Here is a 23,490-nt window from a genome sequence, read left to right as displayed (position 1 = left end):
TTGTCACTGCAACTTTTTTATCTGTTTTAGATTATGGGGATGTGTTGTATATCAATGCTTCAGCTCAGTGTAAGATTGACTCTGTATATCATGCTGCTTTGAGGTTTGTTACAAATTGTAGAGCCTTGACCCATCACTGTGAACTGTACTCTCGAGTGCGATGGCCTCCTTTGTCCACCAGGAGGTTGACTCACTGGTACATTTTTATTTACAAGGCTATGCTTGGACTGCTGCCCTCTTATATTTGTAATTTAATCACATTGAAAAGTGTTGATTCTTATGCTTTGCGTTCCAATGATCTTTTGTTGCTCTCTGTTCCATTTGCCCGCACTGAGCTGGGGAAAAAGGCTTTTGTTTTCTCTGCCCCTTCTGCATGGAACATGTTGCAAAAGGACTGGAAACTAACGGAACTTGTTTCATTGAACGATTTTAGATCCAGATTAAGAGCACTTGAGACGGCCTCATTGATTTGTAACTGTTTTATATAATTTTTATGTGATTGTAAGTGAAACTTTTATTTGTAACTGTAATGAAAACTGTTTTGCCTCCACTTGGCCAGGACTCCCTTGAAAAAGAGGTTCTTAATCTCAACGGGACTATCCTGGTTAAATAAAGGTTAAAAAAAAAAAAAAAAAAAAAATTCCCAGTGAAATGTGAATTGTTACTGTGTTATAGTGACACATCTTTTAAAACTGTTAATAATAATAATAAAAACAAACATCTTTTAAACTACGTTTGAGCAGAATTTTATTTTCGAAAACTGATCTTTTATTTCGAAAACCGGATGTCGTTCTCCGTGCCAGCGTCACTCTCGAGCACACTACCGTAAATCCTACAAAAGGGAGAACAGAACAAATGAAGTGCGGCTGACTTGACCGCGTAAAAATTAAAGGCGGATAGCTTGACCTCAGTATTGGACCGGCCGTTTGTGAAACTATGTCGGAATTATGTACTCAAAATAAAAAAAGACGAAATAATCGAAAACTCCTTTTATATTCTAGTTTCAAAAATGCAAAGTTGAATGAAAAGCGGAACTTTTGTTTTCAGTTGCGTTTCGGAGGAACTGTTAATGAAGGGACCACTCAGGAAATCCGCTTTGATTGGGTAAAATCTGTCGTATGTGTTTTCCCGGGCGGTTACCAGTTCCATCCGTGTAGTTATTATAATTCTGCACCACATAGTCGATGTATCAATGGAAACAAAAATGTTCGGGGGGTTGCCTGAGCTGGGGATATCGAATGGCGAAGACTTGAAAGAAACTCTGACCAACTGCACAGAGCCACTAAAAGCTATTGATCAGTTTCAGGTAACGACAGTGTTTCGGTGCAATTAATGGATACTTTTGTTTTGGAAGAGGGTATAAACCAAGGACCGTCCTATATGTTCATGTCAGGATTACAAGATAACCGCTGCACTTTGTTTTAAGGTACAGCAGTACAGTCTCAGTTCTCATTCAATTTTATAACAGTTGCCTACAGGTATAGCTACATGCAGCTTTGTGGTAGACAGTCCAACTTACTTTAGGAATCGACGTTGCGTGTGTATCCCATGGATTTATATGACTCGACTATGTCGTCTAACATGAATACATTGATGTCTCTGCGGCGTTCTCACGTTATTATCTGCCGCTACAGCAAAAATGCTACTGCATGACATACAGTAGTACCAGTAAGTTTAAGTAAAAATTTCTGCGTAAATTGAACTAAACTTCCACCCATCCATTTTCTTGACCGCTTACTCATCACAAGGGTCGCAAGAGTGCTGGAGCCTATCCCAGGCGGCTTCGAGCAGGAGGCGGGGTACACCCAGAATTGGTTGCCTGCCAGTTGCAGGGCACACAGAGACAAACACCCATCCACACTTACAAGCGCACCTCGGGACAATTCAGAGCGCCAAATAACCTGCCATGCATGTCTTTGGAATGTGGGAGGAGGCCGGAGTAGACCCACTCAGGCACTGGGAGAACATGCAAACTCCACCCATGAAGGCCGAAGCCTGGACTTGATCTTACGTCCTCAGCACTGGGAGGCAAACGTGCTAACCAGTCATCCAACCGTGCTTCCCGTGAGCTAAACTTAACCTCATTAAGTCACAATTCACGTTATTGAGATACACTGAAAGGTCAATGACGTTCGCTCTTTGAGAGGCTCTCATGAGTCCACACAGGGATCCTAGCGTAAGAACTGCACTGATAACAGTGTATTATGCAAAAAAATTACAAGTAAGGCTTCAACTGTGAAGGCTCTATTGACATTCCAATCATATATAAGTCTGTTATGGGTACACGGACAATGTTTTATGGTGCGTCTTGTGTGTACTGTAAGTGTATTGACAATTCTGAACATCCGGGCATTTCTGACATTTCAACACACAGATGCTTCCTTGTCAAGATGAAAACAAATGACGTATTGTCTTGCTTTTGCTTGTGAGTACTAGAATACAAACTAGGCATATTGTTATAGTGGTTTAATGACATTTCACCCCATTTTGAAATCAAAACAATCATCCATCCATTTTCTTGACCGCTTATTCCTCACAAGGGTCGCGGGGGCTGCTGGCGCCTATCTCAGCTGGCTCTGGGCAGTAGGCGGGGGACACCCTGGACTGGTTGCCAACCAATCGCAGGGCACACAGAGACGAACAACCATCCACACTCACACGCACACCTAGGGACAATTCGGAGCGCCCAATTAACCTGCCATGCATGTCTTTGGAATGTGGGAGGAGACCGGAGTACCCGGAGAAGACCCACGCGGGCACGGGGAGAACATGCAAACTCCACCCAGGAAGGTCCGAGCCTGGACTCGAACCGGAGACCTCAGAACTGGGAAGCGGACGTGCTAACCACTCGACTACCGTGCCGCCCCAAAACAATCATCACAAATGAAATTACAATGATCCATTGTCCAATGCTTTTCAATTAGTGCAGCGCATCATTTCACCAAGTATTTCACCACAATTGTGAGTTGTGACGTAAGCTCGGAATTGTCAGTTGTGATTGTAACGCAACCCTTATCGCTGAGACGCGGAAGTCATCCTCACCCCGCCACATTATCGAGGATCTGGACAACTGGACGTATATGGACCACATTTTGGTGCCAAGAAAGTTTTTAGGGTAGCTGAATCCAAAATGACTTTGTTTTTTTCTAATTGGCCGTAGTTTTTGAGATAGTTCAAATTTATAAAAGAAAAACAAAAAAAACTACAACAGCAACCGGTAATAACATACACAAGTTATGATGAAGCTGTATCTGTCTTTTCAAGCATGACCATTAGGGCTGGGTTCAAAATATCGATATATCGATATCGTATCGATATGTCTTTTCATATCCCAATATCGATACATAAAACCATGTATCGATATATCGACCCCGCCCCCAACACAGAAACACACCCACCCCTTCCCCTCAACCACCACTGGAACATTTGCACAAAACCAATGTGAATATCGTGAGTGTCAGTGTTTTTTGTCACTTTTATTTACTGTGGTTGTAATTGATTTAAATCATTATTTATTGTTTTTATAAGGCCATGTTAAATAAAACAGAGTATTAATGTAACTGCAATGGATTCAATTCTTAATGTAAAATATTCACATTTTTACTAATGCATTAAATTACAGTAAGAACTAAGAAGTTTCTACTATTTGCAGCACTGGTACTTTTGACTGTCTAAAATAGGTGCTGCATGAATTCCTCAAATGAATCGAAAATCGTTGTGAATCGTGAATCGAATCGGGCCCTTGTGAATCGAATTGAATCGATCCTGGAAATCTGAATCGATACCCAGCCCTAATGACCATAGAGTATTCTTTAATTTCACCCTTAAATTACCTCAGACACGTGAAAAAAATGGTTAGTGTAATAGGAAAGATGTAATAAAAATGTCATCCTCAGATCTAAAAAAAAATAAATAAATAAATAAAAAAACAAATTGAATCTCAAGAGATTTTCAGTTTGTTTTCATGTTCACATATCAGCCATTGATAATGACACTTTTGGTGTATCTTATGACTAGATGGAAAATGGAATCTTGTTGCCAACTCTCCAGTCTGCCCTTCCCTTTCTGGATCTTCATGGAACACCCCGACTGGAGTTCCACCAGTCAGTCTTTGATGAACTCCGGGAAAAGCTCATGGAGCGAGTGGCTACGATTGCTGAGGGCAAGGAAGAAGACAGGTATGTAGTTGGCGTTCTATTTTGTCCTCGGGGCTCCGGTAAGAGAGCAGTCTTCAGTTGGACTCGATAATTTAATTAGCTCTGAAGTGCAGACAAATTTTTGTACATTATTTAGTATATTGTCATTGACTACTGCACTGCTATGAGATGAGTGACAAACGGAGAATGTGAAACAGGAAACGGATATACAGAGCAGCCTTCCAATTTAAAAGCATAAATTTCAAATCAAGATACAATTAAAGCTGCAATATGGAGGATTTCTCAAAAAAATATCTTTACAATAGCCTTTTTATTTGACCATTTATGACTAAAACATCTTATAATTAGTAGATCAACTAGGGATGCACGATATTTATCAGACCGATACAATATTGACCGATATGGAAAAATATGATGTCATTTTTGATCAGCCCGATATGTACATTTTAGCCGATCAAAAGGTCCGATATATTTATTAAAGTCTGTACTAGGGCTGGGAAAAAAAGTCGACTTTAAAAAGAGGTCGACTGGAAAAATTGAAGTCGACGCTCCGCCCAGAACCATGTTTGCGCCGCCGAGGTCCATGGTTCACACGGACCTTTTATGCCTACACGCAGCATGTGTCGCGAACTACCGTGCATTGAGGAGGACAGAGTTAAAAAATGACTCCTGGCACTCCCCTAACAAAAGACAAAGAATGTCCAGAGTTTGGGACCATTTCAAGAAGATTGAGAGGACAAATAGTTATTTGCAAATTGTGCAAAACAACAATAGCGCACCATAGCAATACGTCATCAATGATGCAGCATTTTAGGGGAAACATGCATATGCAGTGCTTGAAGAAAACAGAGCAAGGTAAGTTTATTATTATTATTATTATTATTAGTATGATAATATTGCTATTTAGAATGCAATGCACCACACTGTATGGTGACGGGTTACCGCTTAAGGCGCCGCGAGACGACTGCGAGTAGCAATGCATTGCTAAGCTAACCGTCTAACTCGTCATTCCTCAACGAGATATGCAGGCAGCATGGCACACAATATATTTCCTTTCACACGCACGCACATTCACTATGAGCCACTACGGGTAACGAACCTGCCGGGAGAGTAAAAAGTCCACATTGAAGGAAGTTGATGTGTGTGCGTGCGTGTGCGCAGTTAGACTGTAAATGGAAGATTATTATTGTACGGGAAATATAAGGAACAATGGGTATTTATGTCCAGATTATCCACTCAATTCAACACACGAACATTTGAAGCCTCAAAACTAGAAAAAAAAAAAAAAAAAAAAAAAATATATATATATATATATATATATATATATATATAAATAATAATAATAATAATAATAATAATAAAGTCGATTAGTCATTAAAAATATGAGAGGGAAGGTCGACTTTAAAAAAAGTCGTTAGTGACAGCCCTAGACTGTACACTGTTTGCAACGCGAGCACCCTACAATAGACCATGTCGCACTGATTACATCATCTATCACGCCTCTCGCTCTTGATGACAGGCAGTCTTAAGAAAAAAGAAGAAAAAAAAAGAAAACAACACCGGCATAACTGAAGCTTGCGACAAGCAGCCGTTTTTTTAAAATTATTTTTTCAAACATTTTTAACAATACAAACTTAATGAAAGAGAGGGGAAAAAGAAAAAAAAGAGAGGGGGGTGGAACCCCCAAAACAAAACAAGGAGAGGCTAGACGGTCACAGAAACAGTATGTACAGAGATTTACAAAACATCACAAGCAGCCGTTTTTTGTAGCTGACCCGTTTTTTTTTTTACAAGTTAATAGCACATTTGGAGCCACGTTGCATCCTCCCAAGTGGCCACAGCTTGATTGACAAGAACAGACTAACACGACACGCAAGTCTCACCGCAGTTCGGGTGGGGGTCTTCAAGGATGCGCAATCATATTTTTAATTTTCTGAGAAATCTCTACTATTCCCTGTTCAGTCAAAGCATTAATACTGTAGAGTTTGTGAAATGATCAAGCCATGCAGTGAACTGACTAATGCCAGTTACTGTCGGCTGTAACCAAACCACAGCACAACACGCTAATGTGAGCGGCTTATTGATTGATTTATTTATGATTATTATTTTCAAGTCTGTGTTGCCTTCACAGCCTGTCCAGATCACGGGAACAACATAACCACCCATGCACCCACAAGGGTTGCTGCAAGACCACTTTTGTCTATTTACTGTCACAATGTGGGGGTGTTGGAGGGAGGACCCAAATGCAGGGGGCAACAAAAACAGGTCAAGGCAGGGATGCAAGTAAAAAAAGGGGTTTAATTATCAAAAAGGCAAACGAGGTACTCTGTGACTAAAACAACAAGGTCGAAAACAAACAAGGCATGGCATGGATAACATGAACAGGCACATGACTCCACCAGAATCGAACGGAAAACAGGTGACTAAATACACACAGGCTAATTGACAATGACTAGACACAGCTGGGCAAGACACAAGTGGCAAGGGAAGCTGATTGGTGGATACACTGGAGAGGGAAGACATACTCAGGTGGACGTGGTTTGACATAACGGGACAAGGGAAGAGACAAGGAACACATGACAAACAACCAAAAACACCAAAAGAAAACAAAATCCCACCCCCCACAAAACCAAAACATGACAGAACCCCCCCCTCAAGGGACGGCTTCCAGACGTCCCACCAACATAAAAAGTCCAAAAACAAGGGCGGGCGGAAGGGGGCACGGAGGTGGGAACACGGCCCACCCATCCGTCCCAGACAAAAGGCAGTTCAGGAGGGCGTCCATGACGCCAGACGAGAGTCCCGTTCAGGAGGGCGTCCGCGAAGCCCGACGAGAGAGTCCCAGCGGGGCCAGTCAGGAGGGCGTCCTTGACGCCCGACGAGAGGTGAAGGCAGCTGCAGGGCTTGCGCCGCCGGGACTTTGGGCGGCGCCTGGCGAGGTTCCGGGACTTTGGGCGGCGCCTGGCGAGGTTCCGGGACTTTGGGCGGCGCCTGGCGAGGTTCCGGGACTTTGGGCGGCGCCTGGCGAGGCTCCCGGACTTTGGGCGGCGCCTGGCGAGGCTCCGGGTCTTTGGGCGGCGCCTGGCGAGGCTCCGGGTCTTTGGCGGCGCCTGGCGAGGCTCCGGGTCTTTGGGCGGCGCCTGGCGAGGCTCCGGGTCTTTGGGCGGCGCCTGGCGAGGCTCCGGGTCTTTGGGCGGCGCCTGGCGAGGCTCCGGGTCTTTGGGCGGCGCCTGGCGAGGCTCCGGGTCTTTGGGCGGCGCCTGGCGAGGTCCAGGGGCGAGAGGCTGCAGCAGACGAGGTTCAGGGGCGAGAGGCTGCAGCAGACGAGGTTCAGGGGCGAGAGGCTGCAGTAGGCGAGGTTTAGGGGCTTGAGGCTGCAGCAGACAAGGCTCGGGGGCGAGAGGCCGCAGCAGACGAGGTTCAGGGGCGAGAGGCTGCAGCAGGCGAGGTTCAGGGGTGAGAGGCTGCAGCAGGCGAGGTTCAGGGGTGAGAGGCTGCAGCAGGCGAGGTTCAGGGGCTTGAGGCTGCAGCAGACAAGGCTCAGGGGCGAGAGGCCGCAGCAGACGAGGTTCAGGGCCTTGAGGCCTGTCTGACCAGTCACTCCAGACGCCACGGACCAAAGCCAGTGCTTCCTTTAGCCCGGCAATGGCTCGGTCACAGGCTTCAAGCCCCTCCTTCTCCCAAGGCTCCCATTCGGACATTGCCCCCGCTGGGTCCGGTTCTGGTGGAGTCATTCTGTCACGATGTGGGGGTGTTGGAGGGAGGACCCAAATGCAGGGGGCAACAAAAACAGGTCAAGGCAGGGATGCAAGTAAAAAAAGGGGTTTAATTAACAAAAAGGCAAACGAGGTACTCTGTGACTAAAACAACAAGGTCGAAAACAAACACAAGGCATGGCATGGATAACAGGGACAGGAACATGAACAGGCACATGACTCCACCAGAACCGAACGGAAAACAGGTGACTAAATGCACACAGGCTAATTGACAATGACTAGACACAGCTGGGCAAGACACGTGGCAAGGGAAGCTGATTGGTGGATACACTGAGGAGGGAAGACATACTCAGGTGGACGTGGTTTGACATAACGGGACAAGGGAAGAGACAAGGAACACATGACAAACAACCAAAAACACCAAAAGAAAACAAAATCCCACCCCCCACAAAACCAAAACATGACATTTACTTGACTTCAATTTTTTTAATTAAAGTTGACAAATGTCAATTCATATAATTTTACCAAACGTTCACCGACCTCATCCTCATGCACTATTGCACTTAGGTTGAATAAATGGACTCCTATTGCATAATGCATACATACATGAATGTTTTCTTTTTCCAGATAAACCAGTTGTAGTTCTGTATTAATTTTAAAATTAACTTTTTTTGTGTAATTATCTGTTAGCCATTTCATATAGAAAATAAATACACATTTGAAAGAGACACATTTGTTTGCTGTCATAATCAGAGCGACTAAAACATCAGTTTTTCCATTCCCGGATGCACAAATTGCAGATTATATGAAGGCTATATTAAATATAAAAAAACAAATTTATCGGTTATCAGTATCACTAGCACTTGGTATCGGTGAGTACTCAATATTCGAGTATCTGTATCGTCTCAAAAAAGTGGTATCAAATGTAACTTAGAATACTACTACGACTACTACTACGACTACTACTACTACTACTACTACTACTACTACTACTACTACTACTACTACTAATAATAATAATAATAATGATAATAATAATAAAACTCAACTCAACTGTATTTATAAAGCACTTTAAAAACAGGCATTGCTGCATACAAAGATCTCTAAGCTTCCGCTTAGCCCTCGGGACCTCCAATTGGGTCTGGTCTGCTGACCTGAGGCACCGGGCAGGTGCGTAGGGGTGCAAGAGCTAGCAAGATAAGGTGGGGCAAGACCATTTAGAGATTTAAAAACAAACAAAAAAAATCTTAAAATGAACTCTAAATTTAAAAGGCAGCCAGTGAAGAGAGGCCAGGATAGGGGTTATGAGCTCCCTCTTTCGGGCACCAGTGAGGAGACGAGCAGCAGCATTTTATATAGACATGGAAGTAACCAGTGCTTACAGTACCACCTGGCGATCATCCAGGACTCCTCACCTAGACCTGTAATTATGGTATTAACTTTAGCATCTGAAGGTACCAGTCCCAATGTGTTGTTTTTCATATATGTGCAGGTATGGGAAGCTTGAAGAGTTACTGGAGAAAAGCTTTCCACTGGTCAAAATGCCATCCATTCAACCAGTGGTGATGCAGGTGCTGAAACATTTACCCAAGGTAAGTGTTGGAAATGAATTCTAAATTGTAGTTTACTTGCTTTGATGAAAAATATCATTGACCTGTGTGCCTCTGTATGAAATGGCAGTATACAGTGTGCATTTCCCGGTTGAGTAAGACATAAATACTACTGTTTGAAGAATAGTGGAATTATAAAAAAAAAAGCATTAAAATTGCATTAATCTATAGCTGCAACAATTAATAGATTAATCGACCACTAATTGATTATCAAATAAATTGATTATTTTTGATAATCGATTAATAGTTTAGATATCTAAATTTGTCCAACTCCTCAGAATGTCCTTTTGACAGTAAATATTCGTAGACTTCTTCACGCCTTTTTGAAAACTGACTATCATTGCGTCATTTACAAATGTACTTTTACTTGACTTTACGCCTCGTCTTATAGCTTGATCGTGATCAGCTGATAATTGGCGTTTTAGGCATAATCGTTGATCGCTTGTAATGTCATAAATGTGCCCGATTGATCAACGACGTCATTGATCAGATCCGCGAAATAGGACATTTCAGCAAAAACAACCTCGTTCACTTTGAAGTCGTTCTGCGCTGTTCTGTGCTTGTGTATATGGGAGCCCGAAAGCTGATCTATTTTTGCGTGCCTTGGGAGCGGATACAGAAGGCTTTGCGCTGGGAGTATCGCTTCCGCGCTCTTGGCCATCCAATCACAAATAATAATAGCCTTCGTGTACTTTTTATTTTTTGACTGGTAGAAAGTCCGAAACAATTTTATTTACGTCAAATAAAAGAACAAACCACAGTATGTGTTATTAATTGAATTTTAGCATCTCTTTAATATCTTACATCAATTAGTGTAAGTAACGTTACTTTCCGGCCACACACATTCAGCCAATCAGAGATGCAACAAGAAAGATGGTGTGTTGTATGAACTAACACGTAAATACAGACGCTATAAGCTTATGCGAGAATACAACATAAAGTACGATCATATTGAACGTTGAGTTGAGCTATAAGCAATGTGCGCATCTCTAAATCGAGGTGCATTATGGGTAATTCAAGGTACATTATGGGTAGCGACGTGGTGCATTGTGGGTAGGCGAAACTACCAAACGGTCATTGCAAATAAATTGGATCCAATGGAATCAGCTCTGATTTCAACCGCTGGAAAGTTGCTGTTTTTTATGAACATGCATAGCATGTGGTTTACTGACATCCGGGAAGTTGACTTGCAAGCTTTAAAGTAGGGCCCGACCGATGTGCATTTTTTGAGGCCGATACCGAATATTGGCAGAGGAAAATACCGATTACCGATTAATCTGCCTATTATTTAAAAATATATCAAATGTATAAATATATAATAATTATTATTATTTAAATATAATCTTATATTTATTTATTATAAATATAATATTATTCATTATTATTATTATTAAAATAATTACAATAAGTGTTCACTATTCCTCAGTGTCCTGTGAGCGTAACCAGAATAGCATACGCTACATACTTGCTAATGCTAAAGCAAGCAAAATGGTGAATTCAGGGTACTTTCACAACGTTGGAAACCATTTAAGGACTGTTCCATTTAACCCCACCCAAGTTTCCAGCCTGTCTAACAGTATATTATGATCAATCTTGTCAAATGCTGCGCTGAGGTCCAACAAGACGAGCACTGATACCTTCCCTGCATCAGTGCTCAATCTTATATCATTCAGTACTTTAATCAGAGCTGTTTCTGTACTGTGATGAGGGCGGAAACCTGACTGGAATTTATCCAGAAGTCTGTTTAAGCTCAAGAAATTGCTGAGTTGATTAAAAACCACCTTTTCAACTATTTTAGTTACGAAGGGAAGGTTTGCGATTGGTCTATAATTTGCTAGCAGGGAGACATCCGGTGTTCTCTTTTTTTAGAATGGGCGGCTACTTTCAGACATTTAGGAAGCTCACCTGATTGAAGTGAGCAATTAATTATTTGTTGTAAATCGATCTGAACAGATTTCACAATGGTTTTGAAAAAGCCAGATGGTATTGAGTCAAGACAGCTCGTGGAAGGTTTCAATTGCTGAACCATGTCTACTACAGTATTTTGATCCACTGAGTCAAATTCTGTCATGGTAATTAAATTATTCCTAAGTGATTTTAAGTGCTGCATCATTTTGTTATTTTGCTGGTTTATAACAATGTTTGACCTGATGGCTTGTACTTTTTCACTAAAGTAGCAGGAAAATTCATTGCATTTATCTGTTGAGAGGAGTTCTGGCGCTGTTTGATTTGGGGGATTTGTGAGTTTGTCAACCACGGCAAATAGAGTGCGTGTATTGTTGAGGTTCCTACTAATAATTTCAGAAAAGTGTTGTTGTCTAGCTATTACTAACTCTTGGTTAAAATGACAAAGATGCATTGGGAGCGCGGCAGCTCCGTTTACCGGAAGGCGCAACACGGTCAACCAAATTCCCGAATGCTGTAAACTAGATTTGTATGGGTTCCTGTCTACGAAAATAGGCCCAGGGTGTTAAAAAATGTGCTCACAAATTGTGAACCCCTCCAGGTGCCTGAGAAGAAACTGAAGATGGTGATGGCTGACAAAGAGCTTTACAAAGTGTGTGCTGTGGAGGTGAAAAGGCAGATTTGGCAGGACAACCAGGCCCTATTTGGAGATGAGGTTTCACCTCTCCTAAAGCAGTATATTGTGGAAAAAGAAGCAGCTCTGTTCAGCAGTGATCTCTCTATTCTGCATAATTTCTTCAGCCCATCTCCGAAAATGCGACGTCAAGGCGAGGTACGTGTATGTAGCAATACATGGAATCACTGAAACGCATTATCCCGCACAGGTGTTTAACTGTTCCGTTTGTTTGTGTGCGATAGGTGGTCCTGAAACTGACCCAGATGATTGGGAAGAACGTCAAGCTTTATGATATGGTGTTGCAGTTTTTGCGAACACTGTTCTTACGGACACGAAATGTCCACTACTGTACTCTTAGAGCAGAACTGCTAATGTCTCTCCATGACTTGGACATCAGTGAGATCTGTTCTGTCGACCCCTGTCACAAGGTAAGAAGGGATATGCCTGGAAAGCAGACTCATCGCTGGAATCAGCGGATGAGAAGAATACGTCACAGCAAATAATACACATATATAATACACACATATATAATTGTGTATAATAATACACTAATAATACACACATTTGATGTTCCCAAACATTTGATCCGGGCTAAGTCGCGGTCAAAGGCAGCCTTTCAAAACCCACTTTCTGGCTGTGTCCGAATGTGCACCCTACTCCCGATATAGTGCCCTACTGAGGGGGTCACGCAATTTTGTAGTGGTGTCCGAATGTCCACGGAGCGAAACTGTAGGGCACTCCAAATTACCCACATTGCACACTGAAAAGTAGTGAACATCGCGATGTTCACTCAACCCGGTTGATATAGACCACAATGCTTTGCAAGTATGGAAAAAAACCATGGCGCGAGCGACAGCGCGAGAATCAAAGCGATGCATTAGTATATACTATGGAAATAATTGTGTTTTAGTTGAAAATATTTACAACAAAGCAGTTTTAAAACATTTTCGCCAGTGCGTTGTAACAGTTACGGTGGTCACGTGATATGCGACGAGGAGCAAGTAGTGAGCTGACTGTCCGAATCGCAACTTACAGGTGATGCAAATATGTTTTTTTTTTTTTTTTTTTAATTATTGAAACAGCTTCGACGCATGCATTTTTGCGTCAACCAATTTTTGTGCTCAACCCATCCGACTTGGTCGACTTTTTTTTTCCAAGCCCTAATTTGCATGTTACACCTTAGGTAGTTTGCATTAATTCTGTTTTAATGATTTTACTTTGTGAATTGCAACAGTTCACATGGTGCTTAGATGCCTGCATCCGAGAGAAGTTTGTGGATGGAAAGCGGGCCAGAGAGTTGCAAGGGTTCTTAGATGGAGTCAAGAAAGGACAAGAGCAAGTCCTTGGGTAAAAAAAAAAGTAGCACTGACTATTTGGGATCTATACTATTGGAAGCAATCTGTACTTTTCAGGGACCTGTCCATGATTCTGTGTGATCCATTTGCTTCCAATACCCTGGTGCTGACTATCATGAGGAACCTGCAAGAGCTTCTCAGCCAGGATGCTTTACCCAGGGTGAGAAAAGCCATTAGTCTTTATTCGGTAGCAGTGGACATCATTTAAATGTTAGCATGGTGATAAAACATTATTGTATTTTTTTGGCCAGCCCTCATTAAAACCAACACTATTTTAGATGAGGAAAAACTGTTGCTTGTGTAGTAATTAGGGATGTACGATAATGCTATTTTCAACCGATACCGATAAACCAATATTTTAGGAAGCACAAATGTCGATAACCAATAAGTAAGACGATAATTGTTTGCAAAATTAACTTGAATACAAATATACTTTAGAGTCCTACTATAAGTCTAACATGTAGAAAATACATTAAAACATTGTGTAAAGCACCATGAACCTGAATTTTATTGATATCTCTGCTTCAAAGACAACCAGTAACTCATTTTGAGTTTGCCAAAACAAAATAGTCATGTTTAAAAAATGCTGAGGAAAAAAAAGAAAAGAAAAAACCTGCAAGGGCAACATTTTCTGACCGGGGATTCCACCAGACGTTCCCAGTAAACCCTCACAACACGCTTGGGGGCTGCCGGGTCGGACTGGCATCTTCCCCCACCATCGGAGCCAACACACCACCAGGTGGTGATCAGTTGACAGCTCCGTCCCTCTCTTCACCCGAGTGTCCAAAACATGCGGCCGCAAATCCGATGACACAACTACAAAGTCGATTATCGAACTGCGGCCTAGCATGTCTTGGTGCCAAGTGCACATATGGACACCCTTATGTTTGAACATGGTGTTCGTTATGGACAATCCGTGACGAGCACAGAAGTCCAATAACAGAACACCACCCGGGTTCCGATCGGGGGGGGGCGTTCCTCCCAATCACGCCTCTCCAGGTCTCTCTGTCATTGCCCACGTGAGTGTTGAAGTCCCCCGGCAAAACGAGGGAGTCCCCAGGGGAAGCACTCTCCAGCACACCCTCCAAGGACACCAAAAAGGGTGGGTACTCTGAACTGCTGTTTGGTGCATATGCACAAACAACAGTCAGGACCCGTCTCCCCACCCGAAGGCAGAGGGAGGCTACCCTCTCGTCTCCCGGGGTGAACCCCAACACACTGGCGCCGAGCCGAGGGGCAGTAAGTATGCCCACACCTGCTCTGCGCCTCTCACCGTGGGCAACTCCAGAGTGGAAGAGAATCTAACCCCTCTCGAGAGGACTGGTACCAGAGTCCAAGGTGTGTGTGGAGGCGAGTGTCTAGTCGGAACTTCTCGGCCTCACAGACCAGCTCGGGCTCTTTCCCTGCCAGAGAGGTGACGTTCCATGTCCAAAGAGCCAACTTCTGTAGCTGGGGATCGGTCCGCCAAGGTCTCCGCCCTTGGCTGCCACCCAGCCTACTCTGCACCCGACTCCTTTGGCCCCTCCCACCGGTGGTGAGCCCGTGGAAAGGGGGACCTACGTTGCCTCTTCGGGCAATGCCCGGCCGGGCCCCATGGGCGCAGGACCAGCCACAATATAATTTTTTTTTTATTGAATTATTTTTTTTCTTCAAAATTTGTTGATTGCTGATCAGCCTAAAATCCTGATCGTGTAATTCTTAGTCACAACTTTCCTTAATTGTGTAACGATTATCGGCCGGTTGTAACTTTTTGCAACCTCAGTTCCAAAGGAATTGAGCTCCTGTGGCCTGAACATGCCACTGTGGGGGGTGGGGAGCACAAGAACATCCCCCACAAACAGCCACACATGCTCTGACTGACACGCGCACGCGCACACACACACAAATCAGGACAGTAAAAGCCTTCTTAGAAACTTGACTTTCTTATTTTGCAACAGAACAATGAATTATGAAATGTTATGTTTGCCATTTGTGAAATGTTGACTCCATGAAATGTCATGAAAATGTTCCATTGCAGTGGCAGATTCTCCACTAAACTTTCATGTGTATGCACGTTTTAACAGTGTAAGCTAGGTAACATTTTATTTGAGGTATTCAATTGTACGTGTTGCATTGGTTGAATTCTGACCTTAGAATCTTAACACACATGGGATCCAGATTCAATCTGATTAGTCAACCAAAAACCTCCCCCAGCTGGTAACTTTCCACTGTGGTCTCAACCGGCCCCCCTGGTGTGGAGGCCGCCGCCTTCCCAATTTAAAAGCACGCTCCCTGCGTGCTGCTTTCTCTCTTCCGCTGCTCTTTGGCTCCCGCTTCTTCGCTGCTCCTTGGCTCCTTCCTGGTCTCCATCGGCGCGGCTGCCAGACAAAGGGCTAGCCCAGCTAGCTTAACCTCCAGCACACGGCAACGCACAGAAGCCATCGCGTGTAGCGACAGGCGCAGCGAAACACGCTGCTTTTAGTCCCTGCAAAGGCTCAACGGATGGTGCTTTTCCCAAGCACCGAGGCCTCAACCAAGAGGGCCTCTTCCCAGCCAGCAGGTTGACCCCGTGACGCTCAGTTGGCCAGCCGGACGACCTGTCTCTCCCTCTCCTGAACTGAACCTTCTCCATTCTATCTTCAAACGGGCTTGGCGAGTCTCCATCCAGGGTCCTGCTTCTCAGACCAACCCCATCTGTAAGTGCAACTTTGCAGGCCTTTGCCCTAGTACAAATTGGTGCAAACTAGGTTGATTGTGGGTCCCATGTTGGTTTGATTTAATAAATCTATCACCTTGGTTAAGACCGTTTCTCTTTTCTTCTTTTCTTCTCCTTTGATTATTTTTATTATTTTAGTTCTCGTTTCATTTCCTATCATAGTAGTTAGTTTTGCTTCTTGAAATTCTAAGTAGATTATCCCACCTAGGTTAGAGAATAAACGTGCACAAAACTCAACCCCTGGTTTACTGTGTGTGTGTTTCATCAATTTATAGTGACCTCTAAGCTGAACAAAGAACTCACAAAATTGTAGTAAGGGCACAACCTTCATTTTAATGACTGATTCAACGAGGTTCTCATCTGTTATCCTGATAAAATTATCAAAAAGAGATGTGATGCTCCGCAGGCAAGCTCAACTTAATTTAAATATTAAGTTTGAGTCTCCTTCAATTAATGAGCCAATTGATTATTAATTTAATAATTAACAATTATTGATTTAATAATTAATTGGACCGATTTCCCTTACAATTGTCACGTTACCAGATCCAATCTCATGCTTTATAGCATATCTTTATGCATTATTAATGTACTGTACACAAGTCCTGCCATGTTTTGTCATAACAATATCTTAGATGTCCTCTCTATCCACACAAGTACACAAGTAGTAATATGTTATTAAATCAATGATGATGGGATCCTTAAAGCATGGAATCCATGAATCTAAAAACAAGGTCTCATATTCATATGTAAGTCCAAAGTCCAAAAAATGTTAACACATGATGCGTAGTATTTACTGTTTGCAAATTGTCTTAAATCGCAAAATAAATTAACATTCTAAAACAACTACCAAGTGACTTTCATAGGAAGATCGTGCAATTATGGCAATGCAACCAGTTTTAGTTGGGCCGAAGCGCAGATGCTTATATATTGTAACAATTTTGGACAACATTGGACATTAGGAACTCTGTGAAGTTGGTCTTAAATTGTATTTCAAATGCAATCAAAAAGTCTTCAAGTCTGGAATTTAACTTAGGTAGTTCAATCATGTTAATTGATTCGTTTGTTAACACTGACATCAAGTCCAACCTTTCCTATAGACCATTTTACCTCAAGCGTAGGCCGTTGTTGGTGTCTTTTTTTTTTTTCTTCTTTTTTTTTTTTAATTCCGGTCTGTTCCGTCAACAGGACAGTTCTGATCTGATGTTGCTTCTGAGGATGCTGTCTCTTGGCCAAGGAGCGTGGGACATGATTGACAGCCAAGTGTTCAAAGAACCTCGTTTGGTATGCACAATGGTCAACTTACATGTACTTTTGCAACACTGGCTTGGCTTGGTTTCGCTCAACGGATTGTAAATAATTACTTACTCTGCAAAATCACACTCAGGATTTGGAGCTAATGACCCGCTTTCTACCTGCGATGATGTCGGTGGTTGTGGATGACCACACTTACAGTGTGGAGCAGAAACTTCCCAGCGAAGAGAAGACCTCGCTCTCCTATCCTACGACTTTGCCAGATGCCTTCATCAGGTAATAGAAAAAAAATCACCCATCTTCTACTTTACTTAAATAATTGAATTCTGAAAGCGATATACAGGACTGTCTCTGAAAATTAGAATATTGTGATGAAGTCATTTATTTTCTGTAATGCAATTAAAAAACAAAAATGTCATACATTCTGGATTCATTACAAATCAACTGAAATATTGCAAGCCTTGTATTATTTTAATATTGCTGATTATGGCTTATATCTTAAACAAAACTTAAATATCCGATCTTAAAATATTAGAATATTATGAATGAGTATACTAGTAGGCTATTCAACTACTGTCACTTGAATCGTCTAATTAACTCAAAACACCTGCAAGTGTTTCCAATCCAGAATGTATGACTTTTTTTTTTTTAAATTACATTACAGAAAATAAAATACTTTATCACAATATTCTCATTTTTTGAGAAAGTCCTGTATATATGTGTATATATACACCGTAATTGCTGGACTATAAAGCACACCTGATTATAAGCCGCACCCAGTACATTTCTAAAGGAAAAAGCATTTTGTACATACATAAGCCGCACCTGACTATAAGCCGCCTGTGCCCACATTGAAACATGAGATATTTACAAAGAAAGACGGTACACAGAAAGAGTTTTCAAAGGTTTAATAATATACCTTAGTTTTTCTTTCCAAGTAGTGCCTGTGACGTGGTAGTAACACAGCAGCAATAGGGTAATAACACAGCACTAACAGGGCTGGTTAAAAATAACATACCTGTAAAAGTCACTGAGACTGAGACTTTTTGTATTTTCCATAATGAGGGTCTGTTCATGCTCGTTTTATTCATGCACAAAGCGCGAAGTTACATTAAACTTGCGTCTTCCTTGAAACATATATTCCACCTGTCTCACTCTTACCTTTTCTGCTCGAGCGCCCCTGGCAGCCGTCAGAAAAAAAAAAATACATGTTTTAGCCGCATCATTGTATAAGCCGCAGGGTTGGGTTGAAAGCTAGTGAAAAAAGTTGCGGCTTAAAGTCCGGCAATTCAGGTATGCCTTGCAAAAGTATTCACATACTTCTTGACCATTTCACTTTTTGTCATATTTGCAACTACATGTAAATGTACATATGTGGCCGCTAATTATCGGCAATTATCGGCAATTATCGACTAGGGGTGGGACAAAAAAACGATTCGACCGAACCATCGGTCGTCAAGGGGAGCTAAACGGCCGTATCGGTAGCAGACTTGTCAACCGATACAAAATCCGCCGGGAATCCTTAGATACATTGCTTGTAAAGCTGTGGACCGGATATCGCGTTGCTGTGAATCGGTTGCGAGTGAGGCTTTATGGTTTTCATAACAATAGCAAGAGTTCTGCACCGTGCTCTACTTGTTTTGTTTACATTTAAGTAGCAGCACTATTCAAGCTACTTCCGTGTTTACAGAGAGCTAGCAAAGTAGCGCTCAGAGACGCTTCATTCCCCGGATGTTGTAAACATAATGCAAAGACGTTACGCACCTTGGGGGGAGCCTACCGTCAACGCCGTGCTCGCGACACGGCGCGCGCGCGCACGAGTGACAACATGCAACAGCGGAGACAGTTAGCAGAAGCCGGTGCCGTACATCTCGGTATTTCCCATTGCTATCGAGTCCTCTCGGTGCACTTGTATGTCCCGGGCCGGCGTTGGTACTGCGCGCGAGCCAAAAAGAATAACTCCCGTGACGATCCAATGCATGGATTCAAACGACACAGGTATGTCCCACAGCCAACACACCAGCTATGTTAAAAGCACACTGCAAGTATCTCATTTCTCAGTTTGTGGCTCCCTGTCAATGTACACAACTAGCATGAGCAGCAGGGAACTGAGACGTGCCCGCAATTACGTCATCAAACTCAAAATGAACGACAGCCAAAAAAAACAAAACAAACAGTTGTGATTCCGTGGTCGTCATCGTGTCTCAGATTAAAAAAAAAAAAAAAGATGTCATACATTAACCAAAAATGAATGTGATGGCAAAGAAAAACAAAAATTGTTAAAAACAAAAATTGTTGATAAAAAGGTTAGGGCACTTTTGGAAATATTTTTGGATATATTAATTTGTTAAAATGTGTTTGATAGATTTATTGTTCCATAAGGTGGCTTCATATTTCTTTTGGCTGGACGGTAGGTTTATTTCATGTCTTAAATTTATGTTTCTGAAATACTTCACAATGTGGACATATTCTGTTTAATTGTGTTGGTGTCTTTTTAAAGGTTAAATATTTACATTTCAAATTGAATTATCAGCCTTTTGTTTTCCTGATCCTGATTTTGAATTAAAAAAACAATCAAAAAACAATTATAACTGTTAATAACAACTAATAAATATTTCAACTGATACATTTTTCAGTCATATCGCCCAGCCCTTTGTTCCGGTCCATTTAAATAATTGATTCAATATATAAAAATATAGAAGACATTGTTGTTGTTCTTTTTTTACACATTTGTAGATACTGTAAAAATTTGTGGTGTTTTAAGATTAATGTTTACAAGCAACAAATGTCACTATAAGTTTTGAATATTTAAATGAATCGTATCGAATCGAAAATTGTATCGTTCCCAAACTTAATCGAACCGTATCGAACCGTTCTGTTCTGAAAGATAATCGTTTTTCAATCGAATCGCAACTTGTGTATCGAGATACATATCGAATCGGCCTCATGTCAGAGATTCCCACCCCTATTATCGACCAATTTGATATCATACAGTAAACCAGATAATGAAGAAATCCACCGATAATAATAGACATGCCACATCCGTTCTATTTGTGGCTCAATCTTGTGGCTCAATCTTCAACCCCTCCCCTCTCCTATGGTCGTGTTGCATATTTGTGATGTCATGTTGCGCGCGACCTCATATTGACAGACGGTGCATCATGGTGACCTGGTGACAGTCGCCAGTGTGGGCTTTCTTTACTGTGTCTCCACAAAATGTTACCATCGCAGTTTTTTGTTGCTTTTTGAAAACATGACCGTTTTGTTTTGGCAAAATCAAAATGACTTACTGGTTGTCTTTGAAGCAGAGATATTAATAAAATCCTCTCCTCGCCCTCTCTTTTTATGGTTTTCACGCCCTAGTGCCATGGGTGTTCCATCCTTAAAAATGCAAATGCAAAACATAGTTGGAACACAGTGTTGAATGGAGGAGTGCTGAGTAGATGTGTGGTCAAGTTTGCAATCTTTCGACTTATAGGAGGACTCGAAAGTATATTTGTATTAAGTTAATTTTGCAAACAATTATCGGCTTACGTATCGGTTATCGACATCGGCACTTTCTAAATTATTTGTTTATCGGTATCGGTTGAAAATAGCATTATCGTGCATCCCTACTTTATTGTAATATAATTCTGAAGTGGAAGGAAAATGATGCACTGTTTTGAATTTTTTTTTTTGCAAATAAAAACCTGAAAGGTGTGGCGTGCAAAAGTATTCAGTCCCCATGAGTATTTTCGAGAGCCACCTTTCGCTGTATCCATGGCCTCAAGTCTTTTGCGTATGCCTCTAACTTGCTTTGCACGCTTGAGACAGAATGCTTGCAGCTCACTTTGATTTGGGTAGAGGGCATCTGTAAACCGCAATCTTACTGTTGATTCTTAATCATATCAAGTCAAGTCAGGTTTATTTATATAGCCCTTAATCACACAAAAGTCTCAAAGGGCTTCACATGCCCACAGTTGACAATTAACAACAACATCCCCTGATCAAACCACAAAAGGGCAAGGAAAAACAAAAAAAAAACAAAAAAAAACAAGAAACCTTGAGAAGAGGCTGCAGATGTGGTAATCCCCCTCCCAGGATGACCAGGCTGAATGAGATTTCACTGTGCAACTTAGTCTGTCTTGGGTGGAATTCTTACTAATACACACACACACAAAAAAACAAAACAACAAAACAATAAAATGCAATAAAAAAAATAAAACTCAAATAACCCCCATCATCTTATGTTACTATTAGGGATGCACCAAAATCTTTGGCCCAAAGCTGTAAAAAATTCAAAAATTTGGCACCAAAACAGCCCAGCCACACAGTGTTGTGTGATGACGCTGCCGCAAGCAAAACCTAGCGCTAACTAGTGCATACCCCGGTCTCAGCCGGGGCTAACAGTGTGTCGCTGACAGCCCACTGAACTGCCCAAATTACCCTAAATTAACCCTAAATTACCTTGCCATGAAAGCGTGTGCATTGCTCAGAAGGAACCAGAGAACTTGCACTGACACATCCGTTCTCTGCAGTTTAGAGACTGTATCAAAGCTTCTGTATGCTCTAGCATGGGAAAAAAAATGTTTAAATACGTCTTTGGGACACAACACATTTAAAATAGAACATATTTATATGTTTTTAGGAGCAAATGAGTTAATATGAGAAAAATTAGAATAACAATAAGGAAATGCACTGCGCTGTCACCATCTTATAAATGCAATTATGCTATCTAGTGGCAGAAAAAAATAACACATCAATATCACACCCATTTTTTTTTTAACAGTACAGTACAGCTTTTTAATTTTAACCCAATTTTATGAATTATTATGAAATTACTGTAGCAATGACTAAAAGATGCAGCCATATTTCCATAACATTTTTCCCACTTTTATGTTAACAAGAGTATGAAACTTCAAAAAAAAAAAAAAAAAAAAATTGTACATTTTATTGTACATTTAGAACAGAAAATGTGTGATTAATCGTGAGTGAACTGTTGAAGTCATTAATTAATTACGATTAAACGTTTTAATAGCCTGATGTCCCTCATTATTTACGTTTTACTTTAAAATTATGCACCACTTTGTGTTGGTCTGTCACTTGAAATGCCAATAAAATGTGGAAAAGTTCCAGTGGTGTGAATACTTTTGAAAGCCACCATATCTATTTCGGGTTTCAATTTCATTCCTGCTAAATCACTAAAAATAAACTAACAGTCTCTCTGACATTTTATGGTTGTCACTGGACAGATATTGTCAAATTATTAACAAGTTCCTCCTATATAATTAGGAACTGGTCCCTACTTTTCTAATAATCAACCTCACTCGACGAGACAAGCAATTGTATGGAACTGCAGACTGAAGGAACCGAATGATCATTAACCCATTTAGACTTGTGCAGGTCGACAGCCGGCTGACTAATTTAGTTAAGGCCTCAGTATACTTCTGCTTGAGGCTCACGCGGAAACGTCACGGCGGAGCTCCGCTCGTGCTCACACCAAGTCCCGCTGTCGCTACGGCTGGGACGCCACAGAGTGGAGATTCCTCTGCATTTTATGACGAATTCAGGAAGTTCAATTTAATTCAGAAACACGAAACAAAGCCAGGGGGAGAGTAAGTTCATCACCGTGGCAATTAATTACTGCCAATTTGCACCGGTGTCGGCTGTAAACTCGCCAAAACAGCAGCCACGCACTTAAGGCCTCAGTATGCTTCTGCGAGAGGCTCGCGTCGAGGCGTCACGTTGGAGCTCCGCTCGTGCGTTTGCCTTCCGACTTGTGCGCAATACACATCGGTGTCTGCTGGAGTTTCACACCAAGTCCCGCTGTCGCTATGGCTGGGCCGCCACAGAGTGGCGATTCCTCTGCATTTTATGACGGATTCAGGAAGTTCAATTTAATTCAGAAACACGAAACAAAGCCGGGGGGAGAGTAAGTTCATCACCGTGGCAATTAATTATTGCCAATTTGCACCGGTGTCGGCCGTAAACTCGCCAAAACACAACAGCCGTGCGCTTAGCGAACACAGTTTTTTATTTTTTTATTTTTTTTTATTGTTGTTTTCCGCCTCTCGTCCAAGGCACATATCCACATGCACAGCCGTGGTCTCCGAGCAGGGAAGTCGATTTGCGCCGCCAGTTGCCTT

General features: G+C 41.9%; 1 protein-coding gene across 1 annotated transcript in view; it reads left to right on the top strand.

Annotated features, from left to right (window-relative positions):
• Positions 1-935: 935 nt before the first annotated feature.
• nelfb (negative elongation factor complex member B) overlaps positions 936-23,490 on the top strand; it is a 33,230-nt gene continuing 10,675 nt past the window's right edge. The window contains exons 1-9 of the mRNA XM_077521906.1: positions 936-1,306; positions 4,018-4,178; positions 9,366-9,465; positions 11,990-12,220; positions 12,307-12,492; positions 13,299-13,411; positions 13,477-13,579; positions 17,300-17,395; positions 17,499-17,641. Coding sequence (XP_077378032.1) covers positions 1,193-1,306; positions 4,018-4,178; positions 9,366-9,465; positions 11,990-12,220; positions 12,307-12,492; positions 13,299-13,411; positions 13,477-13,579; positions 17,300-17,395; positions 17,499-17,641 — 1,247 coding nt within the window. The 5' untranslated portion in view covers positions 936-1,192. The remainder of the gene's footprint in view (positions 1,307-4,017; positions 4,179-9,365; positions 9,466-11,989; positions 12,221-12,306; positions 12,493-13,298; positions 13,412-13,476; positions 13,580-17,299; positions 17,396-17,498; positions 17,642-23,490) is intronic.

The sequence above is a fragment of the Festucalex cinctus genome, chromosome 5 (genome assembly GCF_051991245.1).
Source record: "Festucalex cinctus isolate MCC-2025b chromosome 5, RoL_Fcin_1.0, whole genome shotgun sequence".
NCBI lineage: Eukaryota > Metazoa > Chordata > Actinopteri > Syngnathiformes > Syngnathidae > Festucalex > Festucalex cinctus.
This window is presented reverse-complemented; position numbering and strand designations above follow the sequence as displayed.